Source organism: Scyliorhinus torazame, chromosome 5, assembly GCF_047496885.1.
Source record: "Scyliorhinus torazame isolate Kashiwa2021f chromosome 5, sScyTor2.1, whole genome shotgun sequence".
Taxonomy (NCBI): Eukaryota; Metazoa; Chordata; class Chondrichthyes; order Carcharhiniformes; family Scyliorhinidae; genus Scyliorhinus; species Scyliorhinus torazame.
In genome coordinates this window covers 244,008,568-244,026,727 of record NC_092711.1, presented here as the reverse complement: position 1 = coordinate 244,026,727, position 18,160 = coordinate 244,008,568, and the positions used below count along the sequence as shown (strand labels likewise).

General features: G+C 48.3%; 1 protein-coding gene across 1 annotated transcript in view; it reads left to right on the top strand.

The window, feature by feature from the left end:
• Nucleotides 1-5,387: 5,387 nt before the first annotated feature.
• Nucleotides 5,388-18,160, top strand: part of LOC140422760 (protein ripply2.1-like) — a 54,718-nt gene continuing 41,945 nt past the window's right edge. The window contains exons 1-3 of the mRNA XM_072507696.1: nucleotides 5,388-5,626; nucleotides 7,319-7,394; nucleotides 17,354-17,427. Of these exons, the coding sequence (XP_072363797.1) occupies nucleotides 5,529-5,626; nucleotides 7,319-7,394; nucleotides 17,354-17,427 (248 nt within the window). The 5' untranslated portion in view covers nucleotides 5,388-5,528. The remainder of the gene's footprint in view (nucleotides 5,627-7,318; nucleotides 7,395-17,353; nucleotides 17,428-18,160) is intronic.

Sequence of the window (18,160 nt, the reverse complement as noted above, 5' to 3'; positions counted from 1 at the left end):
GGGGATGTGACCCAGTTACTGAGGAGCATTGCTGAGGGTGTTGACACGATGGTGCAAACCATGGGGAACCACCAGGGCTGGCAGAGGCAGATGGTGCAGGGGCTGCTGGGGCCCCAACCAGCTTCCCCTTCATCCCACGGTGACCCCAGGGCCCTATGGGCACCGACCGGGAGGAGGAAGCGCTGAGTGCCAACCCGGACCCTTCTCATGGGATGGCGACGGTGGCCACCAGCACTCCCGAGTTCCACCCATCTGATGAGCCGCGTCTCGGGGTCAGCACATGAGGGACGCATGTGCTGCCAACAAGTGAGCCAGGGCTCTCCAGCCCCAGAGCCCCCAGAGGCCACCTGCCAGGGGCATCGAAGACCATGGGACGAGGTAAGCAGAGATGTATGCCTCCACCTCAGATGTGCATCCCAAGGGCTTATTGCAGCATGTTATAAATCAGGTAATATACCACCTGTCATGGAATCCACTGCAGTGACGATAAGTGCAAGCTGGGTTTGTCTTGTGATCTTCAATGCATTGCTGGTTTCGCTTGATTTGCATTGTAAAAAGTTTCAACACAATTAGAATTATGCATGGGCTGCACGTTGGCGCAGTAGTTAGCACTGCTGCCTACGGCCCTTAGGACCCGGGATCAACTCCGGCCCTCGGTCATTGTCCGTGTAGTTTGTGCATCCTCCCCATGTCTGTGGGGATTTCACCCCCAAAACCCAAAGATGTACAGGTTAGGTGGCTTGGCTATACTAACAAATTGCCCCTTTAATTGGAAAAAAAAATAATTGGGTACTCTAAAAAAAATTATGCATCTGGAGTTGCCACGCCGAGCCCACACTTAGTCCCATTTCCTGCACTAACAAGCTCCGCTCGCCAGTGCAGGGAGAGATCGGGAAGCCATTCTTAATTGGCCTCTGAAAAGCCCCCAATGCCCCAACTTATCAATGAGTGTGTCCTCAAGTAAAGTATAAAGTAATCTTCATTGTCACAAGTAGGCTTACATTAACACTGCAATGAAGTTACTGTGAAAAGCCCCTAGTCGCCACATTCCGGCGCCGTTTTGGGTACACAGAGGGAGAATTCAGAATGTTCAAATTACCTAACTGCACATCTTTCGGGACTTGTGGGAGGAAACCCGGAGGGCCTGGAGGAAACTCACTCAGATACAGTGAGAACGTGCAGACTCCACACAGGCAGTGATCCAAGGCGAGAATCGAACCGGGGACCCTGGACCTGTGAAGCAACAGTGCTACCCACTGTGCTACTGTGCAGCCCTCACAAGCCCCCCCACACCCCAACTCATAAGGGTAGGGCACCCCGGGCCCGATTCCTGGTGTAGGCATGCTGCCACCTGGACACTGCCAGCCTGGCAGTGCCCCTGTCAGCTTGGCAGTACCAGGGTGTCACCCAGGTGGCACTGCCAGGATGTCAGGCTGACACTGTGGGTGCCAGGGTACCACCCTGCCCAGAGCCCAACCATCGAGTGGCCCCCGATCATCTAGGCGACCCCACCACCGCGTCATTTTTTTTTTTCAAAATAGATACTTTATTCATAAAATCTATCATTAACATTACAGAACATTTCGAATTGTCTTGACTATACATTTCCATCAGAGTTACACATTCCCTTGACTTTCTTCCATTCAATTTTGATAACCTTACACACATATCGCTCTTTACGTTACAATTCCTTATTAAACATTTACATTGTAATGCTTCTTTTACACATTGGAGTGTTAATGACCCAGACCAAGGGGGGTTTACACTGTTACCCGCCCCTCGGTGTACATTTGCTGGCAAGACCTTACACAGTGGTCTTTCCCCATTGTGCCTTGGCGGCAGCTGCCCCAAGCTTGAGTGACACCGCGTCATTATACCCTGGTCCACGTTGGTGAAGACCAGTGCTAAACTACGCTCGCTTGAGGTTTCTGAGGCCATCCGGGCAAGAGAATATTCAAGTGAGCCTGACTGCCCACTTAAATATGCACATTTGGATCCTCAATAGGCGGAATCCAGATTGCAATGCCTCGCGAAGACTATCGAGGCCATTAAATCTCACGAGAAGCCTCTTGCGAGATCTAACGCCCTTGTCGCGTTCCTAGTCGACAGATTTGAGCATCAGACTCAATCAAAGTTAATGTGATTACCACATGGTTCCACCCACATTACTGGTCTTAATCTTGAAGATGTATTTTGCAGTGAGAATTACCAGATAAACATATTATACCCTTGGTCTGGCGCTGATAGACTGTTCCTCAGCGAGGGTTCCAGAAAGGTTCAGATTAGGGGATGATGATAAATGTTTTGTCTCTTTGGAGGCTGCTTTGATGCTGGATTTGAAAGACTGAAATGTTTAAACACTTTTCAACTGCCCAGTGTAGACAGCCCAGGAATCCAGCTGAGATTCTGAAATGACATCAAGGGAGCATCTCATAAGGAGAGGCACATTCCTGCTTAATGATCAAGTGTTAGGGTTATATCTGACAGGCTGACTGATCCCCTGCGATGCTTGGGGATCATTGCACTCACATCCAGGCAGGTCAAGAAACAAAGCTTATTGCATGCTTCACACATGTTGTTACAGCGCAGGGAATGAAGAAGAAATTAAATCATCGTTTTTTAGCATTTGTGTGTGAGCCTTAGTTCACTGGTGGCGTGATTGTCTCTGAAGCAGAGGATTCTGGGCTGAAGCCCCACTCCAGGCATGAACTAGGCTGTATTGAAAAATGAAAAAATGAAAATCGCTTATTGTCACAAATAGGCTTCAAATGAAGTTACTGTGAAAAGCCCCTAGTCGCCACATTCCGGCGCCTGTTCGGGGAGGCTGGTACGGGAATTGAACCGTGCTGCTGGCCTGCCTTGGTCTGCTTTAAAAAACAGCTATATAGCCTTGTGCTAAACCAGTCCCTAGGAGCTAAACCAGCTCCGAAACCAGGAGAAATTGGTGCTGTATTATTGGATGGCCCTGTCATGACGATGTAAAAGAACTTGGGGCACTCTTTGGAGCAAAGTGATGGTGTTTGTTGAACCTTGCTGTGTACAAAGTGACTTCTGCTCCCTATGTAACAACAGTGAATATACATCAAAAGAATCTAATTGGCCATTAAGTGCTTTAGGGTGTTCTGTGGTTGTGAAATTCATTACAAAAATGCAGGTTCTTTCATGTTAGATTGTACAATGTGTACCGGCTACGAATCTGGTATTTATCCAGCCTCCTTTTTCTGTGGAGGTGGTGGGAACGGACGATTAAAAATTTTAGTTGCAGTATCCTGCTGTTTATCACGCCCTGAAGTGCCATTTGATGCTGGACTTCAGGTAGGCTAGGTGTTTGAACAAATTAGCGTTTTTATTCAAACCCCATTCAAAATCATGGTACGAAGTCACAACACGGTGGTGCCAGGGGTTAGCACTGCTACCTCATGGCACAGAGGACCCAGGTTTGATCCCAGCCTCGGGTCACTATCCGTATGGAGTTTGCACATTCTCCCCGTGTATGCGTGGGACTCACCCCCACAACCCAAAAATGTGCAGGGTTGATGGATTGGCCACACTAAATTTTCCCTTAATTGGAAAAAAAAATGAATTGGGTACTTTAAGTTTATATTTTAAAAAATCATGTTACAAACCATTCTCTCTCTCTGCTAGCTATACAATGTGCTAAATGAAAGACGTTGAGACAAATTTTACATAAATTATAGCAGTTACAAGGTCACGGCACAATTTGGCAATCTCAGAGGATTTGTTTTTTAAATTTTAGAGTACCCAATTATTTTTTTTCCCAATTAAGGAGCAATTTAGCATGGCCAATCCACCTACCCTGCACATCTGTAGGGGTGAAACTCACCCAGACACGGGGAGAATGTGCAAACTCCACACAGACAGTGACCTGGGGCCGGGATCGAACCCGTGTCCTCGGTGCTGGGAGGCCATTGGAACAGAGATTCTGGTCTCAACTCCTGTTCTATTAATCTTTTGGGGCGGGATTCTCCCCTACACGGCGGGGCGGGGGGGGTCCCGGCGGGATGGAGTGGCGCGAACCACTCTGGCGTTGGGCCACCCCAAAGGTGCGGATTTCTCTGCACCTTTAGGGGCCAAGCACTCACCTTTAGGGACTAGGCCCATGCCGGAGTGGTTGGCGTCCCGCCGACTGGCGTGGAAGGCCTTTGGCGCCACGTCAGCCGGGGCCGAAGGGACTCCGCCAGCTGGCAGAAGTCCGCGGGAGCATCAGCGGCTGCTAACGTCATCCCCGTGCATGCGCAGAGGGTGGGGGGTCACCTCCGCGTCGGCCATCGCAGAGGCTATGGCCGACGGGGAGGTGAAAGAGTGCCCCCACAGCACAGACCTGCCCGCGGATCGGTGGGCCCCGATCACGGGCCAGGCCACCAAGGGGGCACCCCCCGGGGCCGGATTGCCCCGCGCCCCCCCCAGGACCCAGGCGCCTGCTCGCACCGCCTGGTCCCGCCGGTAAGTCGGTGGTTTAATTCACGCCGGCGGGACCGGTATTACAGCAGCGGGACTTTGGCCAATCGCGGGCCGGAGAATCGCCGGGGGGGGCCCGCCGACCGGCGCGGCGTGATTCCCGCCCCCGCCAAATCTCTGGTGCCAGAGAATTCGGCGGCCGGCGGGGGCGGGATTCACGCCGCCCCCCAGAGATTCTCCGACCCGGCAAGGGGTCGGAGAATCCCGCCCCTTGATGTGTGAAACAACAAAAAAGGAGAACTTTGACCAAGAGGTTATCTCCAGGTTTTACTAATCTACGCCAGACTACTGATCTGGTGAAAACCGTCCTTGATGTATTATGGTAATACTGCAAATTCTCCTCAAAGCCATTCCTACAGGCCTCGTCGCCATTGGTAATCGCGTTGCGACAAAATTACAATTTGATGCTTCCCCAATATGGATCACAATGAATACCTTTAAAAGGAGAGACAATTTATCTCTGCTAGTGGTCTTGCATAATTGTGATTTTCAGGGAACGATATCTGGGCCCTAACCAGGAGAAATCCATGTGTGCCTTATGGTACATCAGTTCTGTAGATGCTTGCAGTAAAAAGAGATTATTTGAAATCTCACCTCCACCCCACCCCGACCCCCCCACCCCCCTCCCTCCACCCTCCCTTTAAACAGCAAATAGGCCCCTAATACCCTCATTAATTGTATTTAACAGCTCTGCCCTAAGGCTTGGGGTTTTGACACAGATGGTGCTTAAACTTTCTTCTTTGCGTTTTTTTTTATCACCACCTCATCTTAAAAAAAATTTCTCTCTTCCCACTGGGCTCCTGTTTATTCAACTGTGCTACATTTCACACTGAACCCCCAGGGAAGCAGAAAGGCAGCGCGGAATTATTCATGAACTCCTTTCTGAAAGAAGTGATAAAATTCTGCTTCTGTAAACTCACAAGAGCTCCGAGCTAGCCAAAGATTAGCCTGCAAAGAGAAAGGGCTCAGGACGTTTTGCAATACATGCTTTGCGCTTGCTGGAAAGTTTGAGGTGTTGTAAGGTTTTCCATCAGGATCTGCTGAGAGTTATGGAAGTGGTTTTGTTGTCAGTTCAGAACCTCTGCCACAGTCCAGTTCAAGGCATCAGGTTCCCGCATACCCAACAGATTTGTGAAAACCCTGGAAGGTAAGGTGCCCTTTGACTCTACAGAAAGGAAGGCCGACAGGACAAGTTTCAACGGGACTTTTCATTTTCACACACTACAATACTTAATCAAAAAATAACTAAAATATAATTCTACTAAATTAGAATGGGACTTGATTATCAAGTATCTTGCAATGAAAATAACTTTATAAATTTCATTCTATTTGAGTATTTTACATTTTTGATTTGATTATTCAGTAATAGACATTCTGTTTCTTAGATTTTTTTTAATGGTGTCTTGCTGCTCTTAAATCCAACCATGTTCTGTAACCTACCCTTTCTGTGTCAGTTATATTATTGGAAGGTTATTGTTTTTCAGTCTACTTTTGTCCCCGTTCTAATAATAATAATCTTTATTAGTGTCACAAATAGGCTTGCATTATTCTTGCTGACATATGGTTCATGTTTACTGGCAGCATGCTGGTATCCCGTTCCAGCTCATTTTATGTGTGAACTTAAATTGCAGTTGACAACAGGCTATTTGACTATGTTGGGAATCACAGCTGTGCCTGATCTGGCCCTCACTCCCCATCCAGCAAGAATCAGTCACGTTAAGCACAAATCCTGGCTGATGTTTTTTTCCGCTAGGTAAAATTGTATTTGTCCTTGCTGAAGAGTGTTTGTAAATTGGGGACCTACCTGGGCTGTAGACCAAGAGCTGCATATAACAAACTCAGGGGAGTTGGTTCTTGGTTCATAGAATCATAGAATTTACAGTGTAAAAGGAGGCCATTCAGCCCATCGAGCCTGCAACAGCCCTTAGAAAGAGCATTCTATTTAAGCCCACACCTCCACCCTAACACCGTAACCCAGTAACACCACCTAATCTTTTGGACACTAAGGGGCAATTTAGCATGGTCAATCCACCTAACCTGCACATATTTGGACTGTGGGAGGAAACCGGAGAACTCGGAGGTAACCCACGCAGACATGGGGAGAACGTGCAAACTCCACACAGTCACCTGAGGCCGGAACTGAACCTGCAGCCCTGGAACTGTGAGGCAGCAGTGCTAACCACTGTGTCACCATGCCGCCCACTAAACCAAGCACCTATTGAACATGGATTTAAAATTTTGTGCAAAGGACATGTATTACTTAATTTGATTGCAGTATCTTAGAATCAAGGAATTTAACACAAGCAAATTGACAGGTGAAAATACAGCGGAAGTATATCTTAACTTGGAGCGATAGTGTAAAATGGGAGACAGCAAGTGAGCAGCCTATTCTACAGCTCTTCAAATCTTTATTTCCTTTTACATCAAGCAGCTCGCTGTCGGCCATTTTACATGATCACAGAAAGTCATAACCTACCAAGCAAACATTACCATTACTAAGCCCTGGCTACTATTTTTCCAATGATCCAACAGTGGTCTGATATGGCACCAGTGACCTGAGTAAGGGCAAGGCAAGAGGGTGAGAAGAGATTTTTTTTAAAGCAAAGCTGTATTCTTAATTCAAAAAATCCTTTAAATTGCACACAGACATAAATACAGCTCCTTCTGTGTGGTGTCCCTGTATTTTCCCTTGGGAAATGTGCCACTTGCATCATTGAGGACATTTTCATTTGGTGAAGGTGAGATTTCCCCACTCTGCTGCTTTGAGCCTGAAAACATGGAGTTGTTTCTGCTCTTCCATTTGCTTTATACAACCATCATTTCTCTATCCATCTTACAGCCATTCACCTCTCTGGAGACCCTGGATAGTGACAGCAAGAGACATGGACAGGCAGAGATGGAGAAAGCAAAACCCAGTAAGTGATTATTTAGCTCTCTGCTAGAAATGAGTATTCATTTTGATTCCAAGCAAGAAGACAGACAATAGTAAACACACAGTGCATTAGGTCTTAACAGTTGTAATCGTGTCAGTCCCTGGCAGCAGTGCCAAATATAATAACCGTATGTTGCTTTATATACTGCCCTTGAAAAATGCTGACAACTGGTCCTCGACCTCGCCAGATCATGGTTCCTTGATTTACAGAGTATTTACTGCCAATTTACGAGTAAGCTTGTGTTGCTTATGTGTGAAGATAGTAGTTGCAAAGGTTATTCGCATTTAAGAACAGAATCATCTGTGACAAAAACTGCAGCAGTTTTTTGTGGGGACATGGAATCAGGTACAGCCTCTCTGTCCCCTCCAACACCCACCAGAATGGCTAGCTGGCCCTCCCACATGTGGTGCAATGGACACGGATTTTTATCTTATCATTCAAGCCAAGCAACATGTTTAAGTTCTGGTGTCCAGTGTACTTGGCCATAGAGTAACACATCCAGTCTTTCCATGACTCTGTCTGCAATATGGCTAATCTTTCCATTATCCTGTGTGTAACATACTGCCACCTGTGCACTGTGCAGTGTTTGTATCACCCATAGGAAAATTAAAATAATACATTTAAAATCTTATCCTGCGTAAACTGACCACATTCCTTCCATTATTTGCGGACAACACACCCAGTCTTAGCTGTGCAAAACAATCTAGTCAGTGAATTATCGTGTACATAAAACCAGCCTGTGCATTATTATATGTTTAAACTTTCTTTGGGACAAGTAGGCAAAGGGCAGGGGGATTATTTTCAATTATGTTAAATAAAGCCAACCCCATGCTCAGATATAGCTGTCAGGGACAATTCTGAAGATTTGGGATGTGCATAGTGGTTGCAGATTTCCCACGCGCTGTTCCAGGCACAAAGCTGGTGTTGCAGCTTGCCCACCAATTGAAATCAGAGGAAATGAAAATTAGACCGTTTCTATAATGCGCCTGACTCACAGCACCAGTTTTATGCACGAGCAATAAGTTGACAATCTACCCATTGTTATTGCCTTTTCACCTAATGTACCCTTCGACCATATAGACCGTTGTACTGACTGTGAAACCAACAACAAAGTGATCCCTTGGGGTCCTAATTCTTGTCCTTTTGGCTCTTTGATAATTTTTTTAATAACTACAGTTATTTCTGAAGTATTCCAATCCTGATCTTTGCTCACATGTTTCAAATTATACCCAACGGAGAGCATTGGATTAACACTGGGGAACGGAGAGCTAAAGGAGCATAATGCCAGAGCCAGGGAGTGTTGTGGAACTCACACCCCAAAATGCAGCCGTATCTGTGATACCTGAGGCTGAGTAATCTCTTCAGTTGTGTGCAACGCAACAGCTACTTTTACCTTTAGTGACCCTGGAAGGCCAGTCTCTGGAGGACAACACACTGCAAACTTTATTTTGCCAGTATGCTTGTGCACAGACTAGCTATGGCTATTTTCTTCTTGCACGTTGGTATTACGATTTCAGCAATTGGTGACATCGCAATATCCGAAACATTGAGTGATTGTTTCTGTCGTCATTGGTGTCATAAAACTCTGGAATATAAAATGGAAGAAACAGGATCAGTGCATTTACTGGAGCACTGAAAGTGGGTTGTAGTTGTAGATCAGTCGAAAAGTGATCATAGACCTGACTCAAAGAAAAGATTGTTTTTATGTACTCAGTCCCAGGAAGATAATTCTGCCTTTCCTTTTGTTTTAATTAATATTTTTAGGAACTTTTAAAGAGCTCATCTCTTCCCTGTGAGGCTAGAACTGCTGTTTGTTAAATGCAATGTGATAATTTGACTTAAGTCGTGTTATAATGATATTAAACCTTCGGCTTTGTGGTAATACCAGGTATTGCGGTACCTGAGAGGTGGATGACCATTGGTTAGACCCAGGAGTCTACCATTGGCTGATGTACATAGCTCCGCCCTGAGAGGCGGCGTATAAGAACCGATGCCGTCCTAGCAGCCTTCACTTTCTGTATCGAAGCTGCTGGGGAAGAGTTCTAGCAGATTAAAGCCTATTAGTTATGACTCACCTTGTCTTGAGAGTAATTGATTGCGCATCAGGCTTCTTGATTGTTCAAGTCACAAGGCACCAATCGCTCATCAGGGATTGGGTAAACACATGTTAGGTTAATTTATTAAGACTAGACACATGAAAACAGTTCTACAAAGCTTGAAGACGTCAAAGCTGTATGTGTGTGCTCTGCTTAAAGCTAAAATGAAACTAAGACTGGGTCACATGACATAGTTCCCTTCTAGTGATATCATGTGATATCCCTTAAAGGTACATTACAACAACTTGCATCATTGATTGGTAGAAAGAAAAGAAAGAGTTGAATTTATACAGGATCTTTCATGTTTCTTATGATGTCCTAAACTGCTTTCCTGTCAACAAATCACTTTTGAAATGTAGTCACAGTTGTAATGTAGGAAATCCAGGAGTTAATTTACACACAACAAGCTCCCACAAACAGCAATGTGATCATGGCTAGATAATCTATTCTGATGGTATTGGTTGAAGCATAAATATTGATCAGTACAATGAGGAGAGCTCTCCTGCTTTTTTTTGAACCACTGCTATGAGATCATTTACTTCTTGAGAGGGCAGATCGGGCCTCGGTTTAATGTCACCCAAAAGACAGCAGGTTGGATTCTCCATCCGTTGACAGCAGTGGGATTCTCCGGCCCCACTGCAGTGAATGGGAGATTTGGCTGAAGTCTCATGCCAGTAAGAACTGATGAATGGAGCAGTCACTGGGTTGACTGCCACCTGTTTACCTGGTTTGCCAGGTGTGTTTGAGCATGTGTGTGCTGGAGGTGGGGTGGGGAGGGGTGGGGGATTTAGCCTGAACTAACTAAAGCCACATTTTCTTTTTGCATAATTATTCCTCCTGCAAAGAACTCCTACCTGTTCCGCCTTGTTAACATTATGCAACTGCTGGTCTCTCCTGAAATAGGTTCAGATGGCAAAGCTGCCCAAAAGGAACTTTTTATCATCCATCAATGTTTCCTCGAAGTGGTGTGGCCACCTAATCGCGCAGCCTTCAGAATGTCCCCATAAACCTTCAAATGCGGGGGTGTGGGTCAGTGGGCAGGGTTTCTTAGGCTAGAGAAGATTAAGTTTGCCTTAAGGGGTTCATTACAGGGGTTCGCTCGGAGGTGGCAGCCATTCATCGACTTCTTGAAGGGAAACTGACCGTCAGCAGGAGGGGGGAAGAATGGGGGGGGGGAAGGGGGGAAAGGGGAGGCATAGATGTGAAGAATAAGGGCAGGGAATCTAATATATGGGTGGCTAGGAGTTAGGGCAGGGGAAGTTGGGTACGCTCAGCAGGGATTGGGTAAACACATGTTAGGTTAATTTATTAAGACTAGACACATGAAAACAGTTCTACAAAGCTTGGAGACGTGGGTTTTTGCGTGTGCTGGACTGCTCTGTTGTTTAGAATGTTAAAATGTTAAAATTATAAGTGCCTCAATAAAATATTTCCTAAAAAAAATCCGAATGTCCCCATAAAGATGTGCGCAAGTCGGTCCCTTTAAACTGCTGGGTGTGCCTGGCCATGTAAAAACAATTAATGGGGCCGCAAACTTTCAGCAATGGCCTAGGCACACAAAAAATAATTAGAGGGAACATTGTGACCATATTTCTTTTAAAAAAAATCTTTTTATTGGCATTTTCCATATTTATAAACAATTGTATATATACATCACATTTTTCTTAACCGCGTTAATTACTTTATTGTACAGAAATGTTTATCCTGTCCTTCCTTTAATGAACCCTATATACATTTTGCCCCCCTCCCCCCGACCCCCGTTGGCTTTGGCTGCGCTTTGCTTTTGTGTTCAGGGAGGGAGGGTTACCCCACTCCTCTGCTCCTCTCTTGTGGCTTTCCCATCTTCCTTCCGTTTTCTCCTCCCTCCACTCCCTCCCTCCCTCTGGGTTACGCATTCCTTTGGTTCCTCATCTATCTTGTTTTTTCCCCCCTGTCATCCCTCTTTTTTCCTCATCTCTTTCCCGTATTCTTAACTTACTCCTCGTTGCTGGCCTCGAACAGGTTTTGGAACAGGCCGACGAACTGTCCCCATGTATCTAGGAAGCCTTCCTCTGACCCTCGGGTGGCGTACTTAATCTTCTCCAGGTGGAAGAGTTCCGAAAGGTCAGCGAGCCAGTCTGCAGCTGTGGGTGGTGCTGCTGATCGCCAGCCAAGCAGGGTTCGCCAGCATGCAACTAGGGAAGTGAAAGCAAGGGCGTTGGCCCCCTTACCCATGTGTAGCTCTGGCTGCTCCGATACCCCGAAGATTGCCACTATTGGGCATGGCTTTACCCTCACCCCCACAACCTTGGACATTGCCTCAGAGAAGGCTGTCCAGAACCCAGCAAGCTTGGGGCAAACCCAAAACATGTGGGTGTCGTTGGCCGGGCCCCTCTGGCACCGCTCACATTTGTCCTCCACCTCCGGGAAGAACCTGCTCATTCGAGTTCTGGTCAGGTGCACTCTGCGCACCACTTTGAACTGCATTGGACTGAGCCTTGCACAGGAGGAGGTGGAGTTTAGCACAGGGCTGGGGCTGGTTTAGCACAGGGCTAAATAGCTGGTTTTTAAAGCAGACCAATGCAGGCCAGCAGCGAGGGTTCAATTCCCGTCCCAGCCTCCCCGAACAGGCGCCGGAATGTGGCGACTTGGGGCTTTCCACAATAACTTTATTTGAAGCCTACTTGTGACAATAAGCGATTTTCATTTCGTTTCATTTTCATTTCATTTTGTTTCATTTTCAGTTAGTGCTGCTCAGTGCTTCGCTCCACCCATTTTTGTCTGGCCTCGTCCAGTGGTGTTCGAGCTCTGTCCAGTAATTGTCTGTATATTTGCCCACATAGTCCCCCCTCCTTGCCGCTTGTGCCTATCAGGTCCTCTAATAGTGTGCTTTCTGGGAGCTCGGGGTACCCTACTGTCTCTTTGCAGAGGAAGTGTTTTATTTGGAGATGTCTCATTTCCTGTCCTTTTGTTAGTTTCCACTTCCTTGTCAGTTCGTCCAGTGTTGTCAGTCTGTGTCCTTTCAGCTCATCTACCATGATCTCCCCCTCGTCCCTCATTTCCCTGTATATATCCGACACCCTACCATCCCCCACCCATGTCTCTGAGATCACTCTATCCTGCATCTCCTGCGTCGGGAGCTGCGGGAATTCCCTCACCTGTTGCCTCACAAAAGCCCTCAGTTGCATATACCGAAATGCATTCCCTTGAGGCAACCCATATTTTTCCGTCAGCGCTCCCAGACTCGCAAACGTCCCATCTACGAACAGATCTCTCAATTGTGCTACCCCTGCTCTTTGCCATGCTCCAAATCCCCCATCCATTCTCCCCAGAACAAACCTATGGTTACTTCTTATCGGGGACCGCACCGAGGCTCCCGTCTTTCCCCTATGCCGTCTCCACTGCCCCCAAATTTTCAATGTAGTCACCACCACCGGGCTTGTGGTGTATTTCTTCGGTGAGAACGGCAACGGTGCCGTCACCATAGCTTGTAGGCTAGTCCCCCTGCAGGACACCCTCTCCAATCTCTTCCACACCGCTCCCTCCTCTTCTCCCATCCACTTACACACCATTGAAATATTGGCGGCCCAGTAGTACTCACTAAGGCTCGGTAGTGCCAGCCCCCCCCTGTCCCTACTACGCTGCAAAAATCCCCTCCTCACTCTCGGGGTCTTCCCGGCCCACACAAAACTCATAATACTCTTCTCGATTCTTTTGAAAAAAGCCTTCGTGACCACCACCGGGAGGCACTGAAACACAAAAAGGAATCTTGGGAGGACCACCATTTTAACCGCCTGCACCCTACCTGCCAGTGACAGGGACACCATGTCCCATCTCTTAAAGCCCTCCTCCATCTGTTCCACCAACCGCGTTAAATTAAGCCTATGTAATGTACCCCAATTCTTGGCTATCTGGATCCCCAAGTACCGAAAGTCCCTTGTTACCTTCCTCAACGGTAAATCCTCTATTTCTCTGCTCTGCTCCCCTGGATGCACCACAAACAACTCACTTTTCCCCATGTTCAATTTATACCCCGAAAAATCCCCAAACTCCCCAAGTATCCGCACTATCTCTGGCATCCCCTCCGCCGGGTCCGCCACATATAGCAACAAATCATCCGCATACAGAGATACCTGGTGTTCTTCTCCTCCCCTGAGTACTCCCCTCCACTTCCTGGAACCCTTCAATGATATGGCCAGGGGCTCAATCGCCAGTGCAAACAATAACGGGGACAGAGGACATCCCTGCCTCGTCCCTCTATGGAGCCGAAAATAATAAGACCCCCGTCCATTCGTGACCACGCTCGCCATCGGGGCCCTATACAGCAACTGTACCCATCTGATATACCCATCTCCAAAGCCAAATCTCCTCAGCACCTCCCACAAATAATCCCACTCCACTCTATCAAATGCTTTCTCGGCATCCATCGCCACCACTATCTCCGCTTCCCCCTCTGGTGGGGGCATCATCATTACCCCTAGCAGCCTCCGTATATTTGTATTCAGCTGTCTCCCCTTCACAAACCCAGTTTGGTCCTCATGAACCACCCCCGAGACACAATCCTCTATCCTCGTTGCCATTACCTTGGCCAGAATCTTAGCGTCCACATTCAGGAGGGAAATAGGCCTATAGGACCTGCATTGCAGGGGTCTTTTTCCTTCTTTAGGAGGAGCGATATCGTTGCCTCTGACATAGTCGGGGGCAGCTGCCCCCTTTCCCTCGCCTCATTAAAGGTTCTCATCAGTAGCGGGGCCAGCAAGTCCATATATTTCCTATAGAATTCAACTGGGAATCCGTCTGGTCCCAGGACCTTCCGCGCCTGCATGCTCCCAATCCCTTTCACTACTTCCTCCGACTCAATCTGTGCTCCCAGTCCCGCCCTCTCCTGATCCTCCACCTTAGGGAATTCCAGCTGATCCAGAAAGCACATCATTCTCTCCTTCCCATCCGGGGGCTGAGCTTCATATAATCTTTCATAAAATGCCTTGAACACTCCATTCACTCTCTCCGCTCCCCGCTCCATCTCTCCCTCCTCATCTCTCACCCCCCCTATCTCCCTCGCTGCTCCCCTTTTCCTCAGTTGGTGGGCCAGCAACTTGCTCACCTTCTCCCCATATTCGTACTGTACACCCTGTGCCTTCCTCCATTGTGCCTCTGCATTACCCGTAGTCAACAAGTCAAATTCTACATGTAGCCTTTGCCTTTCCCTGTACAGTCCCTCCTCTGGTGCCTCCGCATATTGTCTGTCCACCCTCAGAAGTTCTTTCAACAACCGCTCCCTTTCCCTACCCTCCTGCTTTCCTTTCTGTGCCCTTATAGATATCAGCTCCCCTCTAACCACTGCCTTCAGCGCCTCCCAGACCACTCCCACCTGGACCTCCCCATTATCATTGAGTTCCAAGTACCTTTCAATACACCCCCTCACCCTTAAACACCCCCCCTGATCTGCCAATAATCCCATGTCCATTCTCCAGGGTGGACGCTGTTCTTTTTCCTCCCCTATCTCCAGGTCCACCCAATGTGGAGCGTGATCCGAAATAGCTATAGCCGTGTACTCCGTCCCCGTCACCTTCGGGATCAGTGCTCTTCCCAAAACAAAAAAGTCTATCCGTGAATAAACTTTGTGGACATAGGAGAAAAACGAAAACTCCTTACTCCTAGGTCTACTAAATCTCCAGGGGTCTACTCCTCCCATCTGCTCCATAAAGTCCTTAAGCACCCTAGCTGCAGCCGGTTTCCTTCCTGGACCTCGATCTGTCCAGCCCTGGGTCCAGCACCGTATTAAAATCTCCCCCCCATTACCAACTTCCCCACCTCTAGGTCCGGGATACGTCCTAACATACGCCTCATAAAGTTGGCATCATCCCAGTTCGGGGCATATACGTTCACTAAGACCACCGCCTCCCCTTGCAATTTGCCACTCACCATCACGTATCTGCCCCCACTATCCGCCACTATGGTCTTTGCCTCAAACATTACCCGCTTCCCCACTAGTATAGCCACCCCCCTGTTTTTTGCGTCTAGCCCCGAATGAAACACCTGCCCCACCCATCCTTTGCGTAGTCTGACCTGGTCTATCAGTTTCAGATGCGTCTCCTGCAGCATAACCACATCTGCCTTAAGTTTCTTTAGGTGTGCGAGTACCCGTGCCCTCTTTATCGGCCCGTTCAGCCCTCTCACATTCCACGTGATCAGCCGGGTTGGGGGGCTCTTTACCCCCCCCCCCCTTGTCGACTAGCCATCTTGTTTTTCAATCCAGCTCCTCACCCGGTTCCCACGTAGCCGTATCTCCCCCCAACGGCGCCCTCCCGCCCCGACCACCCCACCCCATACCAGCTCCCCCTTCTCCCCAGCAGCAGCAACCCAGTTAACCCCCCCCCCACCCCCCCCGCTAGATCCGTCACTAGCATAATTGCACCCCCCATGTTGCTCCCAGAAGTCAGCACACTCTGGCCGACCTCGGCTTCCCCCCGTGACCTCGGCTCCCACTGTGCGAGGCCCCCTCCTTCCTGCTTCCCTGTTCCCGCCATGATTACCATAGCGCGGGAACAAAGCCCGCGCTTCCCATTTGGCCCCGCCCCCAATGGCCGGCGCCCCCAGCTCCTCATCCTCCCTCCCCCCCTACCTCACGACATGGGGAAGAGAGAAAAGTTACAGGGTCGCAGGATTAACAACTTGGGAAATCATCTCTTCCCCCTTTTCCCCCCCTCTTCACCCCACATATTCGCCCCACCACTTTATCCCAAACGTTCTTTTTCTAGCCCGCTTATTCCAGTTTCTCCTCGACAATAAATGTCCACGCCTCTTCTGCCGTTTCAAAGTAGTGGTGTTTCCCTTGATGTGTGACCCACAGTCTTGCCGGCTGCAGCATTCCAAATTTAACCTTCCTTTTGTGCAGCACCGCCTTGGCCCGATTAAAGCTTGCCCTCCTTCTCGCCACCTCCGCACTCCAATCTTGATATACGCGGATCACCGTGTTCTCCCACCTACTGCTCAGGGTTTTCTTTGCCCATCTGAGGACCATCTCTCTGTCCTTATATCAGAGAAATCTCACCACTATGGCTCGAGGAATTTCTCCAGCCCTCGGTCTTCGCGACATAACTCGATAGGCTCCCTCCACCTCCAACGGGCCCGTCGGGGCCTCCGATCCCATTAACGAGTGCAGCATCGTGCTCACATATGCCCCGACGTCCGCCCCTTCTGCACCTTCGGGAAGACCAAGAATCCTTAAATTCTTCCTCCTCGCATTATTCTCCAGCACCTCCAGCCTTTCCGCACACCTTTTGTGTTGTGCCTCGTGCATCTCTGTCTTCACCACCAGGCCCTGTATGTCGTCCTCATTCTCAGCAGCCTTTGCCTTCACGACCCGGAGCTCCTGCTCCTGGGTCTTTTGCTCCTCCTTTAGCCCTTCAATCGCCTGTAATATCGGGGCCAACAGCTCCTTCTTCATTTCCTTTTTAAGTTCTTCCACGCAGCGCCGCAGGAACTCTTGTTGGTCAGGGCCCCATATTAAACTGCCTCCTTCCGACGCCATCTTGCTTTGTGCTTGACTTCCTTGCCGCTGCTCTAGAGGACCCACCGCAATCCGGCCACTTTCCTCTCCTTTTTCCATCCGTGTCCAGGGGGGATTCCCTTCTGGTTTACCGCACAGTGTTTTTAGCCGTTAAAATTGCCGTTGGGGCTCCTATTAAGAGCCCAAAAGTCCTTTCCACCGGGAGCTGCCGAAACGTGCGTCTTAGCTGGTCATCGCCGCACCCGGAAGTCCCGGTTTTATTTCTTAAGAACAGGAGCAAAAATAGACAAAACCTGTTAAGTAGGATTTTGCTTTTCAGTGGATTTGACATCTTCTGAATTTTCTATTTTCAGCACCCTCACATGGAACCAGCCAATCAAGAGAGTGCAAGCCAGGCGGTACCTTCTTTATTCACTCACCCGGTCAGGTATGGACATTCTCAAAGTTGCAAGTTTAGTGTCTGCCTTGGGTAGTTTCTTGGCCAATCAATCCCACAAATTGTCCCAGCATCTTACATTTAGTGGTATACCTGTACTGCCCTACATGGAACTATACATTAGAACATAGAACATACAGTGCTGAAGGAGGCCATTCAGCCCATCGTGTCTGCACCGACCCACTTAAGATCTCACTTCCACCCTATCCCCGTAACCCAATAACCCCACCAAACCTTTCTTTTGGTCACTAAGGGCAAATTATCATGGCCAATTCATCTAATTGCAGTGCTACCCCCTGCACGTCTTTGGACTGTGGGAGGAAACCGGAGCACCCGGAGGAAACCCACGCAGACACGGGGAGGATGTGCAGACTCCACACAGACAGTGACCCAGCGGGGAATTGAACCTGGGACTCTGGCGCTGTGAAGCCACAGTGCTATCCACTTGTGCCACAGTGCTGTCCCCAATTAGTGTAAAGCACGGACATAAGAATGGTTACATCTTGTGATCCAAGCTGGTCAGTGAATCTTTCAAATGTGGCCTCAAAGCATTTCCATCTTTCCCAAAGCAGAAGGAGAACAAACCGTACATAAATCATTAAGTTGTTTTATTTCACAAAAATCAAAGGGGCATGGAGAGTGACAGGCAAAACAAATTTTGATTATTTCAGTCAAGCTCTTTTTTCTCCTTTATAATTAATAAATAGAACTCTTTCCTGAGCTA